Source organism: Phoxinus phoxinus, assembly GCF_949152265.1.
Source record: "Phoxinus phoxinus genome assembly, chromosome: 16".
Classification (NCBI taxonomy): domain Eukaryota; kingdom Metazoa; phylum Chordata; class Actinopteri; order Cypriniformes; family Leuciscidae; genus Phoxinus; species Phoxinus phoxinus.
The window spans coordinates 3,619,130-3,644,897 of record NC_136891.1 but is presented as its reverse complement, the minus strand read 5'-3'; the positions used below and the strand labels follow the sequence as shown (position 1 = coordinate 3,644,897).

The 25,768-nt window shown below is 39.5% G+C and overlaps 1 protein-coding gene across 5 annotated transcripts in view; it reads right to left on the bottom strand.

The window, feature by feature from the left end:
• col12a1b (collagen, type XII, alpha 1b) overlaps positions 1-25,768 on the bottom strand; it is a 73,273-nt gene that overhangs the window by 42,740 nt on the left and 4,765 nt on the right. For all 5 annotated transcript variants that reach the window (XM_079639004.1, XM_079639000.1, XM_079639001.1 and 2 more), the window contains exons 5-26: positions 25,461-25,517; positions 23,642-23,905; positions 23,355-23,519; positions 23,040-23,213; positions 22,646-22,936; positions 21,951-22,553; positions 21,073-21,351; positions 20,609-20,884; positions 15,213-15,482; positions 13,551-13,817; positions 11,724-11,916; positions 11,489-11,616; positions 9,120-9,269; positions 8,840-8,959; positions 7,959-8,123; positions 7,604-7,750; positions 7,012-7,154; positions 5,100-5,229; positions 3,215-3,360; positions 2,045-2,174; positions 1,819-1,955; positions 322-451 (exon numbers count right to left, since the gene is read on the bottom strand). In XM_079639004.1, the coding sequence (XP_079495130.1) occupies positions 322-451; positions 1,819-1,955; positions 2,045-2,174; positions 3,215-3,360; positions 5,100-5,229; positions 7,012-7,154; positions 7,604-7,750; positions 7,959-8,123; positions 8,840-8,959; positions 9,120-9,269; positions 11,489-11,616; positions 11,724-11,916; positions 13,551-13,817; positions 15,213-15,482; positions 20,609-20,884; positions 21,073-21,351; positions 21,951-22,553; positions 22,646-22,936; positions 23,040-23,213; positions 23,355-23,519; positions 23,642-23,905; positions 25,461-25,517 (4,365 nt within the window). The remainder of the gene's footprint in view (positions 1-321; positions 452-1,818; positions 1,956-2,044; positions 2,175-3,214; positions 3,361-5,099; positions 5,230-7,011; positions 7,155-7,603; positions 7,751-7,958; positions 8,124-8,839; positions 8,960-9,119; positions 9,270-11,488; positions 11,617-11,723; positions 11,917-13,550; positions 13,818-15,212; positions 15,483-20,608; positions 20,885-21,072; positions 21,352-21,950; positions 22,554-22,645; positions 22,937-23,039; positions 23,214-23,354; positions 23,520-23,641; positions 23,906-25,460; positions 25,518-25,768) is intronic.

Here is a 25,768-nt window from a genome sequence, read left to right as displayed (position 1 = left end):
CGGGTTGTGTGTCAGCAAGAAAACTACAGAGTCGCAGATCGGCTGAGACTGATGAAGGATATCACCCTTGGGACTGATAAAATAAAGCCATGAACACATACACATGGCTTGGGTAAGGGTGGCGTCACACATGGTAGTCATTATCTAGACGTGGAGCATGAAAGACCTGCTGAAATTGCAGGTCTTGTAGCCAGTAAGTCACATAGTTCGACACCAATGTAACAAACAAAATCCGGCAGCCGTGAAGTAAGTGCTGATGCCAAACCAACATCATCCGTCAAACGAGTCATCTTGGAGAATCAGTGAAGATTATAAGCTCACCAGTTATTGCACTGCCAAGCATGGGATTTCCTGGACCCTCGTCGTACACGGGAGTGACAGCAACATCGTACTCCGTCTGAGAGCGGAGGTTGGTGAGAACCAGGGTGGTGATGTCACCGTTGACCTCAACCTGTCAAACACCAACGTCAGCGTTAACATTAACACACGTCAAGGGAAAAGAAATAACAGATGCTTTTGACAGACCAACTCGCCTCGGCTCCATTCGTTACACATCGACTGAAATCTGCGTTGGTGCAACAGAGTGAAAACTGGGTGTTTTTTTTACCAGAACTAAAAAATTAAAAAACGTACACTACCAAACTAGATTTTCTGAGGACAATGCTTGCCTGTGCAAAACACCACCTGCTCAAAATCCTGGTGCGCAACTCACATTTTTTCCTTTAAATTGCATTATACAGTATTTGTCCTGAATCATTGTTGATGAACTCACTGACCTCACACTGGGCTTTTGTTTGGTGCTTAGGCACAGCCCAGCTTTAAAACGTAGTGTTTTCTTAACAAAAGGGCTTTGATGCAAACAAATCTAGGGATATGACTCTGATCCCTCTCTCCTTTTCTTACACACCAGGCAAAAATCATAAGTCATTTTGTACACTAACAACATACCTTTCCTAAACCAGTCACATGAGTTGACGATTCATCCACGTCATACTCAAACCCTCTAAGTATGATAAATAGCAATAGTGATGTTTTGCCTTGTATGGATCCAAAGATGGATCCAGGGTTCGGCTAAGTGAAACGGGTCATCTTAACCTCATTCCAGAGAACGTCCAAGAAGAGATAAACAAGACGGTCTGCATCCTATCAACAAGTTTGCTTGGACATGACCTCTTGGATCTCCTCACATAGTTCCACTGGTTCATCTCAGTAGATCTTCAAAGATAAAAGACTCCTTTTGGTAAAAACAGCAGTACTCCGGAAATATCCGTAAAGGCATCATTACAGAGAGACAGGAGAGCAAGCGGGGAGCCAATTACCAGAGGTGGTGTCCTTGGCGTAAACCCCTAGATTTTGTCCTACCATATGACCGGGATCAGTTTGTGAATCCCTGTTTGTGAATTCGAAATGCAGGAAGTCCTAGCTAATGAACTCTTTCCATGGAAGACCGTCTTCTACAATAAGTTTCTCTTCATCTATCTCAGATTCCCTGCATAGCTCAGGTCTATTCCCCAACTTAAGACTATCAATCATAGAACAAGACAATCCAGTAATCTGCAAGTCTTTCAAACTGCAAGGATGCAAGGATTACAAATGATTAAGGATAGGAAATGTAACTACAATTGCAATTCCATTAATTAGTTTAGTCCTACCTTCCATTAACTGAAGTCAAACATCATGCTTTTTCAGAACTGGCTTCTTTTTATTTAATTTTATTGGAAATGGTTTTACAAACGATGCATGGGACATTTGATATGTGGAATTTTTTATCACTAATCACTAAACTTGAATGCTGTGTGAATTACAGATTTTGATCACCTCTTTCAGCTCTCCATCCTCTCGCTTGTAGATGATGATGTACTTCCTGACGTTTCCAGGAGCTGCGTCCCAGATTAGACGCATGGAGCTGTGAGTCACTTCTGAGATTCTCAACTCACCCGATGGAGGCAGAGGCACTAGAAGACAGACAGATAAGTCGATATTTATAAAAACATACCATAAATATTGACAATAACAGATCGAAACCATCTGAGGAGAGACGTACGAGTGACTCCTCTGTCGATAAGGGCTTCGCTGGCCGTCGCTCCGTGTAGAGCAAACAGGGAGATTGAGTACGCCGTGTTCGGAAGCAGCTGGAACAACTGGACATCATTCACATCTGCACCAACTCGCATCTGCAGGAGAGAGGGATGTTAAGAAAATGGACATTTGCGAAGCAACGGCCCAGCGAGACAAGACTTGTTATGAGGAACACCTGCCATAAACACACTCCCGGTTAAGGTATGTCTCCTCCAGACTAAATCAGATCACCCGGATCTCCTGGGATGATGGTTGTGACTTATCCAATTTATATTGTGTACTATTATATACATGACTTCAGGGAGGAAATAGATCCAGAACAGGACGCATCATCTCCTTTTTGCCAAAAAGCTTGTGTTTTGGGCGAGTCTGAATTTTGTAGACCCCATAGAGGATGATTTTATTGCTCAGAGGCCACTTTTTTATTGCTCAGGAGACTAAAAGAGTTTTTGACTAAGCCTAATTTAATTATCAACTTCTGAAATAAATAAAAGTTGACATACAATAAGAGTATAGAGCTATAAAATGAATGTGGATAGCAGATTAAATAACTTGGCCACAAAGGAAATGATTGAGTTAAAATTGATAGCAGACTTCTGTATGTTTGTAGCTTGGAGATTACTTGGAAAAGACTTGGGAGTCTTTTTCCGATTGATAAAACCTAACTGAATATCCTTTATGTCAACTAAATTTAATGTTAGTTAAAATAATTCAACTAAAAGGAAAATTAAAAAAATATTTAGAAATATTTTTATAAACTAATAAAAATGACAAAAGCATATAACAATATTACTAAAACTTTTTTTAGTTAAAATTTAAACAAATTTAAACCTAAAAGCTAATTCAACATTTTAATAAATACTATAATTCTATATAAATAATACTAAAATAACACTTTGTGCCAGAACATGGAATTATAATGGTTTCACGCTGATCTCATTTGTGATTTATCTTTCCTATAGAACTGAACAGCAGTGTACAACAGTTTCTCCTTGCTTTGACCATCTGGCGATGCTAAAGGGGCCGCTGGCAGAAGTGGGTTTACTCTGCCTTGAGGTCTAATAAAGCAGAGGTGGAAATTTTGAGAGATCGTCTGGAGGTTGTTCTGGAAGGCGTCAGTGTGACAGGCGCTCACCTCCAATTTTCCAGAGGGCACACTGGCGTTGATGGTGTTGTAGTTCAGCAAGTACCCGCTGGCCCCGCCAACTAACTCCCATCTGACCCGCATGGACGTCCGGGCCTCGTCGTACACGGTCATGCTGGTAACAGCAGGTAGGGGCACTGTGAAAAAATATTTAAATGATCTAATCTATCTTTGAAGCACATGCAAAACAGCTTTATAAGAATGAAAAAGAACAATAAAAAGTTGTCATTTCTCATTAACATTCATGTTTTGGTCACATTAAATGACCATAAAGCAAAAGCCACAATGACCACGGTAGATTATTGCATCCAAGTGGCTCATGACAAAACGATAAGCCTCTCTTTACGATGGGATAAGGTCTCGTAATGTTGATCATAAACATTATAGTGAGAAATGTTTAAAAAGACTTAAGCAAACTATAAAGCGAGAATAGCCAATTAAGATGTTCTGTTTACTTTAAATCTGTAAAAAATTATTCAAGTTTGCTTTGTCCATCTATTAGACCAAAACTAAGCTGTTGACAAGGGGCCACTTCACAGATCTCACAGCTGCTTTATATTTGTGATGTGGAAACCAGCATTACAATTGTGTTATATAGGAGCTGCAGTATTTCTTTGAGGTTTCAGAATGGCTCTGCTCCAAACAATACTGAGCTGCCTACCTACTGTAGACACATTTCCAGGCACCATTAGTGTGCTCCCGACACATCCAATGTTCTTTAACTTAAAGGATCTTTAGTTTGGGCCAAATTTTTGCATGTATTTTTGTGGATAAGGCATTGTGACAAGCCCGGCCATTCAAAAATTGGTGGAAAACGTGGGAAATTCCAGTTATAGAGTTTTACATAAGAAAATGTGAGTGGTGTTTGCTCATGCAAATCATGATGCTAGGGTGTTGCTAAGGTATTCTGGGTGGTTGCTAGCTGGCTAGAGTATCACATAAAATTTTCCACTGGAAAGTAGCTGCCTTATGTAGATAAGGTTGTGAAAATAGCAGCAGTATGCAGAGAAACAGCTGTTTCCAGTGGTTGAGATAAAGATATGGTTTATGTAGTGAGTTTTAGCAGACAATGAGATTGAACAGTAGGAGAATTAGGGCCCTATTTTAACGATCTAAGTGCATGGTCTAAAACACGGCACAAGTGCACATAGGGTGTGTCCGAATCCACTTTGGCGCATGGTCTAAAAGGGTCATCCCTATTCTCTTAATGAGTAATGGGTGTGTTTTGGCCTTTACGTGCAATAAACCAATCAGAGTCTCATCTCCCATTCGCTTTAAATGCCAGTTGCGCTCGCGCCAGGGCGGATTCGCTATTTACATGACGGAATTTGATAGTGGAAAGACCGAAGTGCAAAGCAGAGTGCAAACGGATCTGCTCGTGCGCGAGGTTAAAACGCGAGCAGACCATCTACGGGACAAGCCGGATTCATTCCACCATATCTTTATGAACACAATAATAATTTTTTACATTGTGCTGCTGTGCGTCCCTGTGTGTGTAATAAGCAGAATGTACGTGCGCTGTGGACCCGCCTCTAGGAGCATATTTCTAAAGCGCTCTTTAAATAATAAAAAAATACTGCGCCATTGACTTTAGACCAGGTTTCAGTTGGTCAATGGCTCAGTCTATTTCAGTTCCTCAAAATAGCAACGCGCCAACAATCCCAACAAATCGTTTTCAGACCAGCACGCCCATGGGCGCACAAATGGGCGCAAATGCATTAGCTATTTAAACAACGTGGCGCAGAACGTGAAAATGATAACTGCGTCGGCTGAAAAGAGTAAAGAACACTTGGCGCTGCATTGCGCCGGGTGTAAGATAGGATCCTTAGTGTGATTCACATAAACAGAAGGAGAGGTTTTGATCTGCTCAACTTACATGTGGTTTCGGTTCCTTTCAAAGGCTCGCTGCTCTCCTCACCAATCACAGAATAGACATTGATAACATACTCGGTCATGGGGGTCAAGTTGACCAGGACAACTGTGTTTTCTTCACCATCAGCGAACATCTGAAAAACATCATCAGGGAGAGGTGATCTTCTGCTGAGAGGGGAATTAAACAAGATGGAGGGGTGGAACGGGGAGGCATGTGGCCATCTGAAATCATATCTCTTAAGTTGCAGGTTCTTAGAGGTCGAAATTCAGCACGCGAACACGCAGGGCATGTTGTGAGATTTATGGGATCTAGTTCAGCCCATCCTGATACATGATACTTTTGAACCATATAGATCATCCCAAATGCACACAGTGTATATGGTAAAATAAAATATGACAAGATGCATAGCTTTGAATTAATGTTATATTCACAAGAGGTATGTAGAGATATGGAAATTAAATGTGAATGTTGCTCTTCATCAAACTTGACTTTTATAGCAAGCACGTAATGGGCACCATAATAAATAAATGATAGGCACATATAAATTCTGTTCCATAAGTTAGTCTTACCTAGACAGGATCATACGTATACTCCCAATGCAAAAGAAGCTCAAAAAACTTAAGTAGGAAAATTAGACTATCCTCAAAGACACATTGTTTGGACAAACTTTGAAGGCTGCGTTGTGAAAATTAAATCCCAGAATTTATTTCAACAAGCTTAGTATCGAACCGATTGAAATGCAGATTTTCAATACGAAAACCTGTAGTTAAAACATAAAATTAATAAAAAAAAATTATTTAAATATTTGTGTTATATACTTTTATTCTTAGTCATCATTTACTCACCCTCATGTTTGTCCCAAACCTGTATCAATTTCTTTCTTCTGTTGAACATAAGAGAAGATATTTTGAAGAATGTTAATAATTAAACGGTTGACGGTTATCATTGACTTCCATGGTAGGAAAAAAAAAATACTATGGAAGTAAATGGCTAACGTCAACTCTGGTTACCAACATTCTTCAAAATATCTTATTTTGTGTTCAACAGAAGAAAGAAACTCATACAGGTTTGGAACAACATGAGGTAAATGAGTAAATGATGACAAAATTAAACATTTTGGGTGAACTATCCCTTTAAAGGGGTCATGAACTGGCTTTTTAAAACATTTTATATTGTTGTCTGAGGTCAACTTATGACGTTCGCTTGGTTTTTACATTTAAAAACATCAAAATGAATACGTAATAGGCTATTTTCTACTCTGGTTTTGAGCCTAGCTCCTGAAACGTTCGGTTTTTATGGCCGTGCTGCATTGAAGACTTGGAAGTAAACGCCCACTGCTATGATTGGATAACAGTTTTGCATATTATAATAAGTTTTATGTAATGCGCGAGTCGGTGGGCGGGGCTAAACAGGCGGTGTTGAAGTAGGCGTTGATCTTCTTCTGCAGAGGCGGGGTTTGATACCCTTTGATGTCATAGATCCCCACTTTGAAAAACCGTTCGCTGTGCCTGGTGTCAATAAAAGCTTTTATTGGACTAACAAGGAAGTTTATAGTATTCTTATAGATATTCTTATAGTATGACGACCTCTTATATGTCAAAAGCTCAAGGAAAATTTGATTTCTCCCCTTTAACGTAGCAACATGCTAATGTCAAACTCTATGTGAGTCTTTTTGTATTGCTGCCTATTTAGAGTGTTTCAAATAAGAGGTTTTTGAAGTTCAGTGATGGTTAGGAGGAAGCATTATATGGCAGCTCACTCGGTTTTGGAACAGAGCTACAGTATCAAGTTTTGCACAAGATGCAAGAGAATGTAGGCTAATAAAAGAAAGTGCAATAACTTTCAGAAGTTTAAAGTCTGTGAAGTATCTACCACGCATACATTTGTCACAATTTATGTGTTTTTTCATGCTCACCACTTCAGTATTTCCTCCAGCGGCAGGGACGTACTCGATGCGAAACCTCTCCACCGGCTCGTCAGGTGGCATCCAGGTCGCACGGAAAGAGTAGTGTGTGACCTCGGAAGTCTCGAGGTCAGTGGGTGTCCCTGGGCCGCCGCCTGGTTCATTGAAAGCAATGGAAAAATGTGAGCCGTGGTGTCAAACAGCTCTCAAACAGGTTTACACTTAGACTATAAATCTTCCTCAGGCCTATTAGCTTCTTGCAAAAGGTTAAATGGGTTATATATCACAAGTTTCATGGTTCTGTAAATCACTGCTATCCCCCAAGGAGGATCGGAGTGCAACCTACGGTTTTCCCCCTCAGTCTTTTCAGCAAGATTATTAGTTTAAAAAAAACAAAGAACCGTCTGGGAAAACAAGAGTGCAAATCAAAAATGGATGGCACAAGTTCAAGCAGTTTTAGCCGAGCCAAACTTTGGAAGCTTTGGGAGTTCTTGTTTTTTTTTTATTCTAGTCTGCAGAACAGAACCAGGATAGATTTGTTTAGATTCACAGATTGTTCAGTCAAAACAAACACTAGTCAAGTAGCCTATGTGACTGACTGTACCTGGGCCTTTAACACTGTTACAGAGGTTAACAGTGAGGTCGTCCACAATGTCCAACAGGAAGGAGAAATCGTTGACATTGTACATGTGAATATCATCAGGGTCGGTGGCAATGGATCGCAACTCATTTTCATCTGCATTCTTCACACCTAGGAGCCAATTATTAAAAGATCTCAATTACTTCAGCTGGGTCAAAGACACATTGATCAAGCTGTAGTCTTGCCAAATAAAAAGCTGTGAGATGTTTGGACACAGGAGAGCTCTGGGTTGAGTATCTATCACTGGCATGCAAACTATTATAGTCTATTGTGACTGAATAGATAGTATGTCAGCAATGTCAAGAAGAGAAGAACTTACCGATGGCATAGAGCTCAATGCCAGAGTCACGCAGCTTCTGAGAGTTCACTATAATCTCGTCCTGAGATTTGCCGTCGGTAACAAGGACACCAATCTTACGAGAATCGGGTCTCATACCCACACTTGCCCTGAAGTTGTTCTGGAGGATGAAGTTCAAGGCCATACCTTTGGAAACACATCGAGTTGCATCAAATCTCTATGAGAAATGGCTGTTCATGCATTTCTTATCCGTCTATATTCTATGTGCAAAACACTTCTGAAACTGATTTGAAGGTGAAGTGTGTAATTTTGGCATTAAAATATTTATATTTCAGTTTTATTAAAAAACAAGCCATTTGTAGGTGTACACAGTCACAATTTCAAAACATTGTTTGTTTGTGTGTTTGGAAATGTCAACATTCTGCCTCAGCTAAGCAAAAATGTATTTGAAAATCGGACAAAAAGACAAAATTACAACAACTTTAATGAGGGAAAGAACCTCAATCCCATGAAGCATAGCGAATGTCATATGTAAAATAAAAATGACAAACAAATATAAAACTCTTGATTTAAAGATGCTGATTGTGTGTATAGAAGCGACATATTTTACATGTATTGCAAAATATGCATACATACAAACATGTAAGTAGTTTGAGAGCTTGGGGAGATTGGCTATCATGTCATTGGCAGGTGCTGAAGTGTTTTTTTGTTTTATTTGTTTCGATTCTTTTGAAAATCGATTGCGATTTTTACTTCCTGAAATGGGAAGCAAACTATTCTTTTTTGCAAATGCCACTAGAGGCGCATAAATGACACACAAATCTTTCAGGGATTTAGATAAACAAAAAAGAGTACATCTTCAAGACTGTAAATAATAAAGCACTTATGTAAGAGTTTGGTACCCGTCATTGTATTTCCGCCTTTGTAGGGTAAGTTGGACACAGCATCCTGCAGTGATTGACGGGTGGCGTGAGCGTTCAAATGCCACTCGGTTTTGGGATCCCCGCTGTACTGAGCCAAAGCTGTGAGAGAAGCACACGCCATTATGAATGCAAGAGTAAAGGTTCCTGTTAATAACTCAATAAGGAGCTCTGCATAAAGCTCACATCTGGAGTCCAGATGCAGGAATATAGCTTCAACATATCTAAAAACATGAAGTAAACAGAAGCAGGGCAGACTTGCCGATTTGAACCCTTTCAGGGCTGATGTCAAAGACGCCCACCATGCGACCAATAAAAGTCCGGATGGTTTTGAAGTTCAAACGGCCGATACTCCAGGATCCATCAACCAGCAGGACGATATCAGCCTTGGCTGTGGTTTTACACTGAGCATCTGTGAGTAAAACACACCAGAGTTATACAGTGAGAAACGCCAAGAGGAGCTTAGATGTGATTGTATAATCGCTGATGGCAGGCAGAGTTCAACAAGAGAGTGATGAGAAATGGGGAAGAGACGTGTACACATGCTCACAGCAAATAAAAAGGCCCATTTACACCGCAATAACTTCAAAACATCACAATTTTAGATAAGACTTTTATTTCTCTGTAATTTCTTGGAGCTACAGACTCTTTCCATTCAATTTCTACTTTTCTCCTTTGAAGCTTCAGGCTTGCATTGTATCCAAATCCCCTTTGGCACCTGGCCCTGGAGGAAGTTTTCCTGGAATTGTCATTGCTTCTGTTCTACAGAGAAAAGAAGTAGCCCTTTGTGATGCATGAAATACGAGCTTCATCTCTTTTGCGCGTTCCACCTCGGAAGAACGTGTGGAGCTCCAGATACCTATTGAGGACGAGAAGAGCCCCAAAACTGAGGCTAGAGCACTGGTGATCTCACTGGACACCATCACACATGGTCTGCAAGTGAAAAATATCTTGTGAAATGGATTATTTACACACATATGCTCATAAAATAAAGATATATAAAAATGAGGCACCAGCTGATTGTACTTGGTTTTACATGGTTTCTAGCTGGTCTAGGAGGTTTCAACCTGTAAACCATTTTGGTTTAAAAAAAAAATGAAATAATTATAAGAAAAAAAAAGTAATTGGCTCAAAAATAACATACAATATTAATAAAAAAATAAAATAAAAAAAGTAACAAAAAAAAAAGCATGACCACCATAAGCTGGTATGATCCATTATACCACTGTTAGTTTAGTCTGAAAAAACGCTGGCAGACAGCGATGGAGAGCAAAGAAACAATAACTTTCCTAAACTTGTGCTATTCTGTGACCTTCTCTCTCTCCTCAATGAAATAGTGCCTAACTGAAAACAGAGCATTTTTTTCCATGAACTCGTGTCACAGTGCTAAAAAATGGGAGAGAGAGACGCTTTCGGACAAACTCTCGTACATGCCAACAACAGCATCCTAAAATAAAGACTAAACAGATATTAGGCTACAGGTTAACACCACCCGATATTCTGCATGACCTAGCTAGATGAGGTCAGCTGAAAAGGAAAGTGATTTGTTGAAGTTGTTGCATTTTGATGAAATATTCTAAATATTTTTTTTCTTTGGAATGTTTAATTTTCTGATTAATCATGTAATAATGTAACAAGTATTAAAAACATAAACAGGGTTAATTTTGATTATATGTTGAACCTTGCAGACATCCTTCTTGACCAGACCACTAGTTTGCAGTGACACATGTGGAAAACTGCCCTGGCGTGACCTTTACTGTGGTCGTTTCACAACTAAACTCCTGCAGCACACTCCCAGAATCCTCTCTGCATCTGCTGCTCAACTCCTCACTGCACAACTTCACCTCTGGAAAGTCTTTCATGTTATGACTACTCTCAAGTCTTTAAACTGCCGGCCAATAGCTTCCAGAATCAAACTTAAGACACTGTTGCTGCCAAAGGCTTTGAGCCCACAACTTCAGACCATACGCTTGATCTCGCCATGACAACAGTGACTATTGTTCATCAGAACAATCCCATTCATTTATTTGAAATCTAGCATTGAAAGACTCTTCTTAAAGAATCTGGAAGTTACATGATAACATTTGGTGGCATGTCATCATAACAGAAATAAAATGGTTTGTTTTTTATTTTTAACCCGATTTTGTGTGCATTTAAAATAATTTATCAATAATGTGTACATTAGAAAGGGAATTGTGAGATACAGTATTCTTAGAAAATAATAATATGAATATATTTATAATAATATTATAAAATAATTAATATCAATAATTAATTGTATTATTATTCATATGTTTTATTGTTACCTATTTGTTCTATATAATAATAATATATTTTATTAATATATTATTAGCATAGTTTATATTACTAATTTCTATTTTTATTTGCATTTTCTATTAATCATCACATTGTTTATATTATTTATAATATTTGTACTGTACTAATAAATCTAACCTCATTGACTCGATTCTGCTTTAATGGCTCATCCTGATTCATATGATGCTGTATTGCAATCATTTTTCCAGGGGTTCTTTGTAGTTCTTGAGGCCTAACCGAAGCACTTCAACAGAAAGTGCATGCTAAGAACATACTATAAACACGACGTCTTAGCATGATGTGCTGAGATTATACCGGAGGGGTCAAGAGGTGTTTCGTTGATGGGTGCATCAGAAAGGGTGGTCTTCTCCTCCCCGGCCAACGGCATACTTTCACCTCCATCAAACATGCCAAAAACAGCCACGGAGTATTTAGTTCCAGCTCTGTGAAAAAAGAACAAAACTGAAACCATATGTGCCATCTTAAAACAAGAAGTACGATTAGCATCATTGCATTGAGAAAAGCATCTAAAGTTGATGCTAAACATTACCTTAGTTCTTCTAAAACAATGGTGTTGTCGTATGGTCCAACAAGAAGTTCTCCTAGATCAATATCATCTCCGCTGGGATGGAAAGTGACTTTGTACCCTCGTACATCCCCGGGAGCAGGGTCCCAGGACACACGGAAACTGGTTTTGGTGGGTTCGGAGGTCTGTAGGTTTCTTGGGGCTTTATATGGTGACACTGTAAGATAAAGAGAAGGCGGCAATATCAGCACATGCTAACACAATCCAGCTACAAAATACTGCCATCACTATACTTTGTATTTCATACGGTCAAATTCTATGCAACTAGATTTGTATATTTTCGAAGTAAATACTGTATGTGACATGAATGATGCTAAGGTGCTCTGGGTATTTTTGTCAGGAAACTGCTATGGTGTTTAGAGTTTTTTAACACTTTGCTATGCAGTTGCTTGGGTGGTTGATTACTGGACCAAACCAAAAGTATGAATATTGTGATATTCTGGTCTATTGATATGGTCCCTCTTTCAATGTAAGTCTATGTGGGTTTTTTTGTCCGTTTTAACATTCACAAGGTGAAAATCTTGTTTGATCACGATATAAAAACAATTTGAAAGAATCATTAATCATTAATCATTTAACACTTTAAGTTTAGGGCTTTGTTCCAATTCATAACCCTACACTGGAAAAAAAAAATCTTCCTCAGTGTTTTTGTCTTTCTAGTACAAATATGTAACCATTCTTAAATCAAGACACATTTACATGAGAATTATATTAAGTCTTCAAAGCAAAGAATGCAAAAAAGTGCTGCACGGGGTGTGGATTCCTAATCTCGGTGCTCTTTGGATGTAAGGGATGGTTCAGCTCAAAAAATAAAGATAAATCCAAGGCTCTCGAAAAGTGTTGAAAAAGTTATTTCATCACGGCTTCATCATTTAAAAATGTGCACCTAGTGGTCACATAAGGGCACTTGTCACCAGTTTTTAAATGATGAAGCCGTGATGAAATAAAGGCTTTTGAACTTATTCAACACTATTCGAGTGCCTTGGATTTATCTTTATTTTATTATATTAAGGCCGTGTCTCCACCAAAGCGTTTTTTCATGCGGCTGGCGTATTTTTTCAATTGTTTTCAATGGGAGCGTCGCGTTTTTAAAAACGCCACGAGGCGCTGAACGTTTTTTTCGCGCTGAAGTGCTGAGCGCTCGGCGCTTTTTACAGGTCGCCGAGAGTTGAAGAATGTTCAACTTTGGGTAAAACGCAGCGCTCATCACTGTCACTTTTTACCCAACCGACCAATCACAGTGGAGGAGGGGCGGGACTAATACCACACCGATCAACTGTCACAACATTCTTTCTGTACAATGACATCGACCAGCAGAGCTAACCGAACAAAAACTGTGCCGCGGATATTCTGTATCATAGCAACGAAGCGTCTCAACTGAAAAAAAAAACGCTGCGCTGCAAAAGCGCACACAGCTAGGCGTTTTCAGCAGAGCGCCTAGCGTTTTCAGCTGGCTAAAAACACTTTACTGGACACACGGCCCTAGTCTTGTTTTCTAAAACATCTAAATGAAGTCAGCTTTTGGTTAAAACAAGGCAAAATATCTTGTTTTCCCTTTGAATTAAGTTGATTTTTCTGACCCTATTGGCAGATCTTTTTCTTGGTCTAAACTTCATCTTCAGTCATTTTACTTCTCAAGTAAATGTATCTTGATTTAAGAACGTTTAGATACTTGTACTGGAAAACTAGTGTACTGAGGAAGAACATCATTTTTTCCAGTGTAAGTGGTGATGTGTGCCTGTGTCTGTACAGATCTGTGACTCATGGGCTTTGAATTGCTGGCCAACGTACGTGTGGTTCCTACTCCTTGCCTTGCTTTTCCTTCTCCTCGTTTGTAAATGGGATGCACGGTGATGAGGTAGGTGGTCAGGGGCTGCAGTTTTCTCAGCATGGTGGAGGTGACGTTGGCTGGGATCTTCATCGTCATCTCTTTACCGCTGACCTGAGAGATGTAAGTGAGTTTGTAGCTGACCACGGGGCCTGGAGCGGCTTTCCATGTCACACGCATGGTCCGTTCGGTTTCATCAAACACCACTAAAGCCTTGGCAGATGCAGACGCTACAAACAGACAAGAACATTTGAGTGAAATTCTACTAGACTTTCCCTAACGGCATGGATAAATCAAAAACAGACTAATTAAATAAAAACAGACAAGCAGAGATGGTTCGAGGTGAACGTGAAACCACAAGTGAGGCAAAAGAAAGCAAAGCAATTTCCAATACTTTTTCAATCCTCACACTGGTTTTAAGTTTCCACAAGTTTGTACGATTTGAGTTGGGGAGAGAAAACGCATCCACGCTTCAGCCAGCATCCCAGACGATATACGGCTCATATTATGGGCTGCCCTGCACACATGCAACCCTTTAAATCTGCTCTTTCCAGCAGCGGTGATGTTCACTGCACCCGTGCTGCGATCAGCTCACTTTTTCCACCCGGAGGCAAGTGACTACTGCACAGAAACTCAAAACTCACTGTACTCGCCAAGATTTTGGTGCCAAAACCACAACTTTAAGAAGTCACGCTAACTTTCAATAATTTTTCGACTAGCTAAGATTCAAAGGTTTCTTTCCTTTTCCATTCCTTTCCTTCGATCAAACTGAGTACCACAGGCTGCGGTAAAAGGTTGTCGATTGATGCACTTTAAATGGTTGAGCCCGAGGCACAGGAGTGCATGTCTTGACAGGTCTGTATTACCCTAAGAACCATCTTTCTTTCTTAGATGTTCACTAGATTTAAAGATAACCATAACCCTAATCTAACCCAACCCAACCTCCAACAGCTTCCTTCAAGGAGTCAGTCATCTCAAATTGTATAATTGGGTTCTATTAACAATATTAAATCTTCCAAAAAGAGTTTTACAGTCATTTAATAATCATTTTAAGTGACTATGATATGATTAAACTCATTTTTAGGTTCCATGGTTTCTCAGAAAACCAGTATGTACTCTTGAACCAATATGTTTATCTGAAGAACCTCAACATCAAAAAAAACTTTTCAATTCATAATTACAGTTAACATTTTTATGATTATTATCAATATTACTATAAATTCTAATTTTAAAACATTAAGACAGAAGAACTTTACTATTAAAATGATACTTTAAAGGGGAAAATAATGTTACAATGCTAGTATTTCATAAATTCTTCACTGTTAAATGTTAAACGCTCTAGTTTGTATTTTTGCAGAAACTGGAGGTAAACATTTAAGTCTCTGTTTCATTGGCAACTAGTTTAAAAACACTTCTTGTTACAAATCTGGTAAAACGCTGAAAACTTGATGATGCTGAATTTTTTGGGGAAATTGAACACAGTGACGAGCTTAATTAATTGCAGCCTTTTCAAATTTGAGTTTGAAAATACAAAATTTTATTTTACATAGGCGAATCCCCATTTGGGAAACCCATTTAGAGAATTTGGGATTACTACAATAACTAAAATATCATTTAAAACATACCATCAGTGGTCTCCTCTCCCACAAGTGGTTCTCCGCTCCCGCTGTCATACGATGCGAACACAGACACCTGGTAGCGTGTTTCAGGGGTGAGGTTCTCCAACAGTGTGCTGGTCACATCTCCAGGCACCAGTTTCTCCCCAGACTCCCCGGAGAACAGAGACCTCCAGCGAACACGATACTGCCGCACTCTTCCTGGAGCGGCCGTCCATGACGCCATGAAGCTGGAGTCGGTCACATCACTGGTTATCAAGTCTCTCGGTGAACCCAATTCTGCAGGCAAAGCAAAAAAAAAAAACTTTAATATCCTAAATTTCTGAGTGGATAAAGGAGCTCACGACCAACTTTGCCATTTTTGATTTAGCAAGTGCCATAAATTTGAACAATGCCATAAATGGTGGATTGTCACTGTAATAATTGTGCAGTTCCTTTGGATAAAATTACTACTTACTCACAGAACAAAAGATTTATAAGCAATAACAAGATTTCATCCCAAGCTGTATTTCAGCAGAATCACCCTGGGCCATAATCTGTGATATATTTCCAGAAGCAGACGGGCCATTTCTCATGACGTCTCTGGTGTCACTGGTGCAGGTGTGTCAGCGCTGCAATGAGCACTAACTCATTCAGATGAAACTAAACTTAACAGCTGGTAATAAAGTATAAAGTCAACACACACACACACACACACACACCTTGCAAAACCAACCACATAGAGAGAGTCCAAAAAGCAATTAGTCATTGCAGCTAAATTTCATATACATCTGAGGCCAGTCTCTTCTAAGTGGACTCCTTCAAATATTTTACATCACATGTAATGAAATTCTTTTGCTTAAATGATGTGACAGTGTCTCAGGAAGATTGATGTAACATCAGATATACAGTATGATCTCCAGGCTTTCTTAGTGTTGTAAAGATAGACTGAAGATAGACTAATGCAGACAGTTCAAAGCTTGTTTCTGAATAAATGTCTGTTGAATATTTTGTATATATTTTTATGCCCTGCTATTTTAGTATGATTGAAAAAGTATTATATATATTTGTTATATATACATTGTTATATTAGGTTAAAGTAAATGGAAATTAGAAATTCTGCTTTGGCAACTATCTGAAATATGTATATATATATAAATATACACTGTTTTCTTGTGCTAGTCCACATGAAAAACATACACTGTTTTAAATCATTGCAAGATACTGAGACTATGGAGAAGAAGCAGAGAAGTGAACGCTTGCCAACGCATTTCTTTTCCAAAACAAGGCAAATCCCCACAAAACCACCATAAAGTGCTCTCCTCAGATGTCTGATACCTTCTCAAATCCCGAGTCATTCTTCATCCCTCTATTCTGGTCTTTTCGCCCCCTCCTGTTCTGTCTCATCCTCGCCTGACACGATTATAAGTCCCCACAATTTTCACAAATTGGAAACAGTGCATCTTGTTGAACGATCTGACTTCTTACATCTTTTCTCAACATGTGATTTTCATATGAGTTTCTCTGCAGCCCAACAGCAGGATTTTATTTGACTTTGTCTTTAAAAAGAGCCTTGAAATTCAAATGATCTTTTATATCCATTTAAAGATGCAATTCCATTCAAAAAGCCAATCCAGCATCCCATGCTGCTCCGAAATCCAAAGCCGAGACAGGCCATACACATGCAGTAAATTTTCCGCAGTGTTTTTGAAGTTTAACCTCGTGTCAATCACCGGGAAAGCGCAGGTGCTGAAAGAGCTTTCGGTTGTCCCCTTCATCTGTTCTTTACGTACATCTCCGGGTTCATGAGCCGGACAGCGAGGCCAGCTTGAATGCATTACGCGCCTTGACAGATGGCAAACAGGAAGACCAATCCTCCTCTGAGGATACCCATGTGCTGGAGTACAAAGACATCTTTTGGCCCACTTGTATCTAGCTGATTAAGACTTTAATTTAAATTAATATCCATGTGTAACAGTATAATATCCTGCTATGTAATCAGTCTCACTTCAATTGTCCAGGTGCTACTCTAACGAGAAAAAAATACAAAATAAATCCCTTTGAAAACGCTCTAAAGTGCAAGGCAGGTAACACGCTCCACATGCGTGCACTTTTGCGTTTACATTATGATAACTCGCGTCTCTTGATGATCCTCCTTTGTATATATGCATATGGGATCATTTTGTTAAATTTGTCAATCTACTGTTGGATGGTGAAACAAAACAGCTGATTTTAGTTTCACGCTTTTTACCCAGGAATGTCACAGACAGACACTTTCAGAGCAACGGATTTAACAGACTCAAGACCATCACTTGGCACACAGCTTAAATTATTATGAAGAAAAACTATTCTTTTTAAATGTTTATGTTACGATAATTGAAATGTCGAACCACTATAGGTTGCAAATCCCTTTACATGCTGACTTTAAAATATAAAAATTCTTTAGCTTAAAAGCTACAACAAAAATAACACAATTTAAGTAAGAAATATGGTAACTATTATAACATAGCATTTCACATTTTTTCCTACAGAAATTTTAAAGGTCTTCTCAGTGATTTGCTGGAAATCGTCTTTTTTGCAATAAATAATTAGCTAATTACCTCAAAATGTGCATAGCATCTGGGACTGTATCTCTGCTCTACAAATGGACACACTAGGTCATAAACTGGACCAGAGCCCGGTCAATACACACCTGCATCAGATTGGGGACAGAACGGAAATCTTTTGTGCTCTGCCTTATGCATATCCTCCTGAGGACGTAAAGGAAGGAACAGAGATGTCTGGGTAACTGCTCTACTCCTTCGTTCCGGAGTGGGACGGAGATGCATAGTTCCTGCGTTATGTAATTTTTTGCAATTGAGAACTTCATTTAGCCCAGCTCCCACCGACTGAGTCTCAATGGATGGAAGAGGAACTGAAATCACCATCTCACATGTTCAATGTCAGTCCATAATCAAGCCACAATGCTATGCTCCTCACAGATCATATTTTGAGAACAGGGACTTTTGTGTGCTAGACGAACCACTACATGGTCCACATTTCATGATTTAACCCTAAACTAAACTTGAACTTCACTATGATGCACCAGGCCAAATCTCTAACCAAATGCAAACCCTCATTACACACCCTTAATCTCACTTAAAGAAACATTCACCCAAAAATTCTGACATCAGTTACTTCTTGTTCTTCCAAACCCATAAATCTCTCCACAAATTACAAAAATCACCACTTGTGTACTATATTCCAAGTCTTCAGAAGCTTTTTTTTCCCTCATCCACCATATTTATGACCATCAGCTCAGCAAAGTAATGGCGGTGAATGAATACAAAAACATATGATAAGAGATACCATTTCTGACCATTTTATTTGATCCATACCAGGTCTACATGACTGAGACAGATGAATATAGCTAATGGCAGATATAATATAGCTTTAGAATTATATAGAGCATGATTCATTTGGACAACCCTTATGGTACTTTACTCATTTTCAGTCACAATATGTTTTCAGTGCATGGACAAAAAAATGCTCTTGACATCTCAGAGTACTTCTTTTATGGTCCATGATGACCGAATTTTCATTTTTGGATGGTTTTCAATCACTCAAATCTTACTCTTTCTGGGCTCTAATCTTTGGCCCTCAAGTCTGACACTGCAGATTCTGTGACATAAGATTACCGGAATTCAGTGATTTAAGGTCTTGGGCAAGCTTTGCTTCTGGTAATTTCATTAGAGTATACTGTAGCCATGTTACTGTAGCTTAAGATTCGTTCCTCTGAAACCCCAGAAGACCTGTGAGCTGTTTATCTGGGCTGAAGGAAAGAACGAGCATTATAATCACTTGACTCTGTTCAACCTATTTGTTTATCCTTTCTGACAGGAGCTGAGGATGTTAAAAATGCCCTTGTCCTTCCAAGGCTGTACTTTCTCAAATTATTACAAAAATAATCTCTTATGCTGCAATGCACTCATGGGGACTGTCATTGGGCGCCTTTTGCATTTACACAAACAATATATAATTACAACAACTGAGTGGACTTTTTTCTTTCTGGAGAAATGGGATATGTCTGGGATATATTCTTTGGTTCTCAGAAGCCTTAGTGCTAATGTCATTTTTACAGACGCCTTTAATCCTAGGTGCATCCGTTATGCTTCTTTGGATAAAGTAATTGTACCTGGTAGGTTGCTGGTTCGATCCCACCATATATTTTAATTTACAAATAATTGACAATGAAAATGGTGACTGGGAAGCTCCAAAAATGACCCCAAAAAAATTGGTCCACATGTCTTGTATGCTATATTCTTATCGTATGCCATATTATATTTCAGACATGGAATAAAGTGCACAAGTAATATGGACTACTTTTACTTTGCTTTTTTAGCATTAAATGCACACACTAGAAGATTCGTCCGGACTGCGAGACACTTGTCAATTGTAGTAACATTTTCACAGTGAGACGTGACTTGAGAAGAAAAACAAATGGAGGACGATCAACGTCGTCAGCTGGTTATCCTGGCATGGGTTTTGTTTTACGGAAAGAAAAATAAAAGAGTAGAGGTGTATGGGTGATCTTCTTTCTCAATACTCCACTTTCGTGGCATGTTTGTGGCTGCCAAGTTTCAGCTATAGAAGCACGCAACATCCGGTTGGTGAAGCTTACTCGCTCTCATTGGCTATTGCGGGTAACAAGTCAAAGGCAGCCCAATCAAGAGTCAAAACATGTTTGATATTTACGACACAATCGGGGGTGGTCAAATTATCATAATGACACCACAAAATTCTGGATTTTTTTGGGAAAAAGGTGGTTACGAGAAGCCTCGAATCAGGCTACACTCCCCAGGTCTTTGGGCGTTGTAAATCGGGTCCAAAATCTGGCTTAAAAAGCCTTAGTAACAGCACACCTCTCCTCAACAAGTTTTGAGGAATTGTGTCTTTAGCGAGCAGTTGACTGGAACAGAGACAATGCAGAGATTAAACTCTAGTTTAACACAGGAGTTAAAAGTCATGACCTGGGATTTGTCCTTTGCAGATAATAACTGTGGACAGACTGCAGCTGCATCGCTGTAGGCAGCCGTTAAGACACAGCTGGCTCATGCTTGGACACTAACTACTCTCAGCCTTGATAAAGAACCCAGAGGTTTTGCCTAACCAAACAGACATTTATCGCCAACTCAACGAAAGAAATTCTGGGAAACGTCTCATAGAGTTTTTGTCTAAATCAACTTTGATTTTCCATTCACTTAAGGTGTTTGGCTGCTCAAGCAATCGCTGTAAAACTTTACACCAGTTTTCTGAAATACCAGAGATTCACACCCTCAAGCGATTTGTGGGTCTATAAATGCCTGGGAAGCAACCAATGAAAATGCTAGAATGAGAGGGCACACGTGACCTAGATGAATGTAAAAACTTTAAGTTGTTCTAATCACCTTCTTTGGTTGTTCCATCAATCTGCATCTGAGGTCCAACACCTGATGGGAATTCGGCTGCCACGGAGACACGGTATGTCGTAACTGGGTAAAGTTGCTGCAGAACGATGGTGGTCTCAGGGCCAACTGTTGCAATTTCTAGCAACCCACTATCCCCTTGGACTGGAACATACGTGAGTCTATACCGCACTACTGGACCGGGAGCCTCCCCCCATGAGACACGGAAACTGCTTGTGGTCTCCTCGGACACCCTCAGGTTGTTCACGGATCCTTGTTCTGCACAAATCGGTACATAGAAGTCACAAAAAGGTTTAGGACTCTTAAATGAAAAGTTTACCCTAAAAATCATCAGGTACAATGACCAGGATGTTCTTTGTGTTGCACAAAAGAAAGACAATCATAAAGAACAACATTCCTTTAAAAGTAATTAGCTAAGCTAACATTTATATATAACAGTCACTAACCTTCTAGTGTGGTCTCAAAGTCTGATAGAGGAAAGCTTTCTCCCTTCTGGTATTGGGCGTAAACCTTGACTTCATACTTTGTGACTGGAGTAAGGTGATGTAAGACGGCCGTAGTGGTTTCTCCCGGCACAGAGACGGAGATGTAGCCCACTTCTGTGTCAGCATCAGGCTTGTATTGCACCAGATATGACTGCACATCCACGGCATCTGTTAACCAAGAAGCTCGGAAACTTCTGGAGGTCACCTCTGAGAAGGTCAGAGACCTGGGTGCAATCAGATCTAGAAGGGAGAGCAGAATTTAAATATATGAGACTTCTCCTTTTGGTTTCCCATGAGAATGTAGTTCACATCCCAATTTACTGCCAAAAAAGGTTACAGAACAACTACAGGCTCAGGCAGCACCTAATAGATTTTAAGTTGGCCTGTATCCAACACCAACCTACTTTATGACATTAGCAGACCTGAAATACAGTACACAACTATTATGTTTTGGTGCTTGTTTGTTTGTTTATTCTTGGAGCTTGACAGCTTTGCTTACTATTTTTATTGTTTGGAATTGAGCAGCTTGGACATTCTGCTAAATAAGTTATTTTGTGATCCAAAGAAAGAAAGAAAGAAAGAAAGAAAGAAAGAAAGAAAGAAAGAAAGAAAGAAAGAAAGAAAGAAAGAAAGAAAGAAAGAAAGAAAGAAAGAAAGAAAGAAAGAAAGAAAGAAAGAAAGAAAGAAAGAAAGAAAGAAGTTTTTGGGTCAACTAACCCTTTGAACTTTTGTACAGATTGGTACAAAACCAGAGTTCGAACCATATGGTTCTGTGCACGTCCAGACAGAGAGCCTGACACATTTAACAGCAGTTAGTGAAAAAATCAAACGATACTCACTTCTCTTCTTGATGTTCAGAAGCTCTTGCTCAATTCTGAGACAGATGGACTGGGTTAGCTCATTGGAAATCCTCTGGAAAGCATCAAAGTCATCTACGGTGTACACGTGCGTCTCCACTGGAGAATTAGCAATCGCCTCCAGCTCTGAACGGACAGCATCTTTCACGCCCACTGCGAAAATCTCTACATCCGTGTTCCTAAGCTTAGCCGCCGGGTCTTTGAAAGCATCCGAGGACTTTCCATCGGTGATCAGAATCGTAACACGAGGTACATTCGCACGAGCGCCTCTGGCTTGAACAAAAATCCTCTCTCTCACATACGTCATTGCTTTGCCGGTGTTCGTGGAGCCACCGCGGTAGGGGAACGTTCTCACGGCTTTGACCACGGCGCTCAGATCGTGGTGGGTGTTTAGGTAGAACTCAGTGTGTGGGTCTCTGCTGTACTGGACCAAGCTGATTTGAACTTTTTCCAACCCAATGTCAAAGCTGTTGACCAGGACTTCCAAGAAAGCTCGAACTTTAGCGAAGTTTGCAAGACCGATGCTGTAGGAACCGTCGACCAGGAGAACGACGTCGGCTTGTACATCCACACCAAGAGAACATTCTAGAAGTAAAAAGAAGCTTGCGGGTCAAACAACCATTATGGATTACAATGGATTCAATGGATTACAGTGGATAGTGTGGACCTTTCCTCACCTAACGATACTTTTAAAGGCTGGGTTTTCTCCATCGCCATAACTGCCTCACTAGGCGTCAGACCTTTGAGTGCAAACAGGCTGATTTCGTACTCTGTATCAGGGGACAAATCTCTCACATTCACAGAGGTCTGAGTTGACCCAACATACAGCTCTTGGCGTTTGCTGCCAGCCAACATGGGAACCATCTGCACCTTGTATCCAGTCACTTCCCCTATAGATGCATCCCACGTCACCCGCATTGACTTGGATGCAACCTCTGTGACTTGCAAGTTTGAAGCTGGTTCAACAACTGCAAATAAACAAAAAGAGGAAAAATGGGGTCATGTTTAATGCTCGGGGTTGTGTTTAATAAACCTGCTAAAGCAGATTTACAATTGTTATTGTTTGTTTACCTTCCTCGCCGCTAGCCAGCGAGTTGAGCTGGTCATCCACACTGGTGCACACCTGCGTGATTAGTGATTTCTCCACAGCTTTGATCATATCGAAGTTTGGCACAGTGTACACGTGTGTTCTGTAGGGCGTTGAAGACATTTGTTTCAACTCTTCCTCATCTGCTTCTTTGATCCCTGAATAAAAATAATAGATTATAGCATTATTTCTCCAAATTCAAGGATTTCTTCTGTGTGGATGGATTTCTTGAAAGCTGCCAAGTTCTGTGAAGAAGAAATCCAAACCGAGAAAGAAAGCAGAGATGAATGACCACATACCCAAAGTGAAGATTTCAACTCCAGCATTTTTCAACCTCTTGGCGTAACCCTCCACAGGGTCCTGAGATTTCCCATCTGTGATAACTACGGCTACTCTGGGGAATCCCTTACGAGCACCGGCGGTCTCTGTGAACATGTTTTTCAGCAGGTGGTCCAGGGCTTCGCCTGCACACACACACAAAACCAAAAAAACAATCACAGACTTGAAATTCACATTGTAGCTTTGTTGTTCAGCAGTAATATTATCTCTAGGTTTCAGTTTGAATTCATAAGTATAAATTGGGTACCTGTCATGGTGTTGCCACCCTTGTACGGCAGATTGTTAATGGCTCTGAGCAGATCGGTCCGTTTGAAGTACTGGTTAAGGTTAAACTCGGTTCTGGTGTCCGTGCTGTACTGAACCACACCCACTCTAGTCTTGTCCTCTCCAAGGTCAAATGCGCCTGCCATGGCTGCCATGAAACTGCGGATGAATTTAAAATTGTCCCGCCCGACACTCCAAGAACCGTCCACCAGGAAGACCAGGTCAGCAATGGCACTTACTGAGCATTCTGGGGAAAAGAGTGAGAGATCAATGAGTCAGAAGCTTGTTTAACTTCATATAAGGGCACGAGTTTTGGAAAAGGATGCAAAGCTTTTAAAATATAAACCATTCAAGAGTTTTGCAAACACATTTGGCACATAACTCAAAATTCTGATCTATTTTTCCATTTCAGAAAAAGACCAAATCTATTAGTATTATAAAACCATGCGATTTCATTTGCATGGTAAGTTTATAATGTATTATATTTCAAAAAATAAACATTATATAGACGCTGCTACAAAATAAACCCTTTTACAAATGTACAACTTTAGAGATTAATGTTTATGAATCCTTATAGGTTCAAATAATATTGAATTAATAGAATATATATGTTGATGAATAAGTTTAAGTATGTTTAACACAAATTAACGCATTTATAGTTAACATTGAATTAATTCTTACTTGATAGTTTAATTCTCCATTGTGACATTTTTCACATATTTTTCTCTTTTGTTTACTTTTTCAGCTTTGACAATAATTAAATTGTAACATTTTTACTTAATTTCTATATAAATTTGCCATTAAAAAGATCTTTCTCCATCATTAAACGATAAATGAGAGTAATGAACAATTCCAGAGGTTTCTGTAGATTTGGATGTCTCAAATGTTGTAAATTTACAAAAGGATTTATGTGTTAGTTGATACTGTATGCTTCAGTGTCTATCAAAATATACATGTACAAAGGGGATCCCCTTTATAACAGCACCACATTTATCTATTATGCAATACACACCGGTTACAACTCATTCAAATGGTATTAGGCGAGTCATTACTAGTCATTCCCTCTCTGTTGAACTCCATTAATCTTAATCCTCTATACGGTTTGGAAAAATTCCTCATCTTTCAATCATATTTGCCCTCTATCACGATTTCTGGAATTTGCTGCCCTTGAAAGGATCGTGTCGGCTACATCTTCGGTGAGATGTTGGCAGATGGGTAAAGAACAGGATTTTGTTGACATATCGTAGCTTGCCTTCCTTTATTACCGTAATTAGATTAACTTTTTTCCACTTGCGCCTGCAGAAGGGAAGCACTGGAGCATTGAAACAGGGGTTTGTTAGCAAAAAGTCTGCAAAAGGCAGCTAACTAACCGTTATGGTATTTGGGTGGGGTGTGAGGGGGAGGGGGGGGGGTGTTTGGATTTTCCACTTCTGCTTAATGTAGGAAAGGAAAAGTAAAGCTGTTCACCTTCATCTGGAGGACGAGGCCACAGCGCTCTTGTAAAGAGAGAGGCTGTAATGCTTTCCACTTTCTGCACTGCGAGAGGTTCAGGTTTTTATTTCAAACAAGGCGAAAGGGGCCACTTACGAACTCTCACCCAAAAGCCATGCTGGAAACGTTGGCTCGAATTTATCATGTCTGGAAAAGTTAATGCTGACTAACAAGCTAAATTGTTATCAGGAATCATAAATTTGGAAAGAAAGAAAGGCATACACACATTTGCGTACTGACTAGTATGGAAACTCCCAATAAAATGCAGAGACCACAGAAGCAATGGAAAGAGCCTGGAGGTGTGTACATACTGATTGAATCTGGGACCTCAGTTTTCCTGGTATCTCCTCCAATACCGCTTGATTGGACTAAAACAGAAAACAATACATCAATAAATATTAAGGCAAAAGTATTCCTTCCATTAAAAGGGCTTCCATACCCTTTGGCCAATAAATTTCCATGCTTTCTCCACTCTGTTTTATAGAGATTGCAATCACAAAAAGCCATTTAGTCAATTAAATATCTTATAGTTGAACATAACAACAACTTTAAAGTGTACAGAATTTTTGTATTTCAAATCCACATTTTTTTTCCAAATCACAACTTAAAAATTCCCTGA